This window comes from Cyprinodon variegatus, unplaced genomic scaffold, assembly GCF_000732505.1.
Source record: "Cyprinodon variegatus isolate N-32 unplaced genomic scaffold, C_variegatus-1.0 Scaffold244, whole genome shotgun sequence".
NCBI lineage: Eukaryota > Metazoa > Chordata > Actinopteri > Cyprinodontiformes > Cyprinodontidae > Cyprinodon > Cyprinodon variegatus.
In genome coordinates this window covers 545453-548754 of record NW_015150697.1, presented here as the reverse complement: position 1 = coordinate 548754, position 3302 = coordinate 545453, and the positions used below count along the sequence as shown (strand labels likewise).

The following is a 3302-nucleotide window of genomic DNA, read 5'->3' as shown; positions in this document are numbered from 1 at the left end:
ACGTCACGCACTCCGTTGCTCTTATTGGTTGTAGGTCTATCCAATTGAGTGCAGAGGCATTTTTTTCCTGGTTCGTTCAAAACACGCCCCATAATCACAGCTCTATGGAGCAGTATCAGACTCATATTCTGACTAGAATTGAGTCGGACTACGTCAGGCTATAATCCTACGCCTGAAAGCTCTCATATCCCCAAATTAAAAAAAAGAATTGAGTAAGATGATGCAGCATTATTTAAACACTATTTTCAATTAAAAGATGATATCTAAAATAGAAAACTGATTTGTCAGGGGGAAATATTTGGAGAAGAGCTGATAAAGAAAATTACAGATTGATTGTTAATCTCCTTTCTCAAAGCAAACTCTAATGATGAGCTTTGGGTTGGATCTTGGAGGCCCCACAGACCAAGGGGGCCTATAGCTGCTCTCTATGGGAGTCCAGGGCCCAAATATGCCCTTCCAGGGCTCATAGGTGAGAGTAACATTATTTATTTTATCAACTCAGATACGATTGAGTTATTAAAAGTTAACACGCTCTGTCTTTTGTCCGTAAAGGTGCTTCTCAACATGATCCTACCAAATATAAAGCACCCATGTTCTCCTTTGGTGCTCGGCGTGAGGAAGTGATCACAAACTGCTCTCCTGGACCAAGATATCAAATCCCCCAAAATATTACCAGGAAGGGCAAAAGTGGAACACCTGCGTTTAGTCTTCTCGGTCGACCAAAGCAGCTACAACTGTCAATAGTACCAGGACCAGGTCAGCAGAGCAAGTTTAAGATGTAATTTCAGATATAATGAGTACTGAATATATCAATTTACAACATGTTAACGTGTCAGTTGGGTCTTTTTTTAACTTATTTTGGAGTACTGAATATATCAATTTACAACATGTTAACGTGTCAGTTGGGTCTTTTTTCAACTTATTTTGGAGCCTTACAGGCCAATATTCCCCAGAGCGTTCTGGAAAGATAACCACCCGTTCAGCTCCTGCTTATTCTCTGAGTGGGAGAAGAAAAGACCGTAGTAACTCCCAAACACCAGGTAGGATATATTTAAATTATGGTTTTAACTTTAAGTAGAAAACACCATAGGAAGCATACAAATAAACTATATATAACTAATACTGCAGGTCCAGACGCCTACACGCTGCCACCCATGCTGGGCTGTAAAACTGTAGTTGCACCTTCGGCACCCAACTACACACTTCAAGGCCGCAGTAAAACCACAAGCTTTAATGAAGACCCTAATAAGGTTTAAAATGGATACTTGGTCACTGTAGCAAAATAAAAACCATACTTGAAGTCCTAATTTCTCTCTGTTCTCCAGACGCCGGGCCCTGCTGCTTATAAAGTTGTTGATCCAAGCATTTATAGGCAGAAACCTCCACAATACAGCATAAAGGGCCGCAACTTTGTTCCTGAGGGCAACACACAGAAACCAGGCCCAGGAGCATATTTTCCAGAGAGGGTAAGAAAGTTTAACTTTATAAAAAAAAAAACAAAAAAAAAACATTTTCTATCTATCTATCTATCTATCTATCTATCTATCTATCTATCTATCTATCTATCTATCTATCTATCTATCTATCTATCTATCTATGTATCTAATGTAAAATGTATCTTTTTCTTTCTAGGTTACCTTTACAAGAGCAAAAGCTCCCAGTTTCTCCTTTGGAATGCGTCATTCACAATACATCGCTCCCCTTGTTGTAAATGTGAATGAATAACAGTAACCAAGAATTTGCAACCTTCTCAGAGCACAGGAGCACTGCTCTAACCCACTAGGCCAGTATAAAGAACATAAAATATGTTTTGCTGAAAGAATTTAGGAAAACAGCTATTGATGTATTTTGTTTGCAAAATAGAAGCATTTGTAGTTCACTTTCTCTTGGGAATAAATAGAACATTGATCTATTGGGTCTATAACTATTTTTATGATACCTATGGATACAATTAATGAAACTGGAGTTCCAACTGAAGGAACCTGAAAGTACAAACCTATAATTTATTGCAAAGGAGATTTTTTACTAAGAAGATTGTATGATTTAAGGTTTTCTAGACAAGAAGTTTTATGGGAAGACAACCCATTAGGAAGTAATCACAAATTATGTTTTCTTCAGCAGCTATTTTACCATTCAAATGATCATCACAGTGATGTGACATTACTTTGTAAGGCAGATCTTACATCTGTGAATACATTTCAAAGTATACTTCATTGGGAAGCTCTAAAATGATCCATTAATTGATTGTAATTATAATAAATATAACTTTACTGTAAACCACATGATTCTTCTTTTCACAGAATGATCTTAAGCTGTCTGGAGAGTGAGAACTACATGTCAAAATGCTAATTCTGGTTAAATAATAGGCAAATAAACATGTCCAGGGTTAAAGTAACTTATTTGATCTTCTGATAAGGCTGTGTTCTGGGCCTGCAAGCTGAAGGACCCCAAAGGCTTTTCTCTCTGAGTTATTTCCATTTTGAAACCTTGCATGAAGTTTTTTCCAGAAAGAAAGAAAAAGATTGTGCTAGTACTTTTATGGAACTCTGTTTGACTAACAATACTGAAAACAAAGCTCTCTCGATTCAATGTGACACTATTGTTTTATAATGTTTCTTTCTGTCAAATATGAATATAGATCTCCCCAATCAAGAAAATCATGAAACTTCTAAATTATTGTTTTCATAGACATTAGAATGATATTTATTTACTTTTACTTTAATATAGCTCTGTGATATTTTTATCTATGTAGGTAATTTACCATATATATGCATGTATAGTTCTTTGAAACAGAACAGGAATATAAAGCCCAAAAAGGTTGATCCTTCTTTATACCCATATTCCGAGGTGTCAAACGTATTAATGTTTATTACTCAAATAGAAGTATAAATAAATGCTACTGTTAAGAAAAAATGGAGAAGTTAGAGTATCAACTTAAACTTTTTACTTAAGTAAAAGTGTAAATGTACCAGTTTTAAAACTACCTAAAGTAAAAAAGTAAAAGTAACGCAGGAACAAATGTTAACGACTGATGCTTTAAACTGTTAAACCTATAAAATGAAAATGTTTCTTCAATTCTGGATCATAACTTCCTTAGACTTAGTTTTTTTAACTAAAGGTTACATTGTCAAATTTAACTTTGCATCATCTTAAAAAAAAAAAAAAAAATATTTTGGTATGTGGTGAACAAGCTGATGCAGTACCGAGTCCAACCACTAAGAAGTGAATTGTCTGGATTAAAAAATATATATATGTTTTTTTGTTTTTTTTGTAATACCAACTGGCCATATCGAAAAATTTAA

The 3302-nt window shown here is 34.9% G+C and overlaps 1 protein-coding gene across 1 annotated transcript in view; it reads left to right on the top strand.

Annotated features, from left to right (window-relative positions):
* The window catches only part of odf3b (outer dense fiber of sperm tails 3B), a 4889-nt gene extending 2661 nt beyond the window's left edge, over window positions 1-2228 (top strand). Inside the window, exons 2-7 of the mRNA XM_015381901.1 lie at window positions 356-469; window positions 553-778; window positions 931-1040; window positions 1129-1250; window positions 1326-1466; window positions 1633-2228. Coding sequence (XP_015237387.1) covers window positions 356-469; window positions 553-778; window positions 931-1040; window positions 1129-1250; window positions 1326-1466; window positions 1633-1725 — 806 coding nt within the window. The 3' untranslated portion in view covers window positions 1726-2228. The remainder of the gene's footprint in view (window positions 1-355; window positions 470-552; window positions 779-930; window positions 1041-1128; window positions 1251-1325; window positions 1467-1632) is intronic.
* Window positions 2229-3302: the final 1074 nt, after the last annotated feature.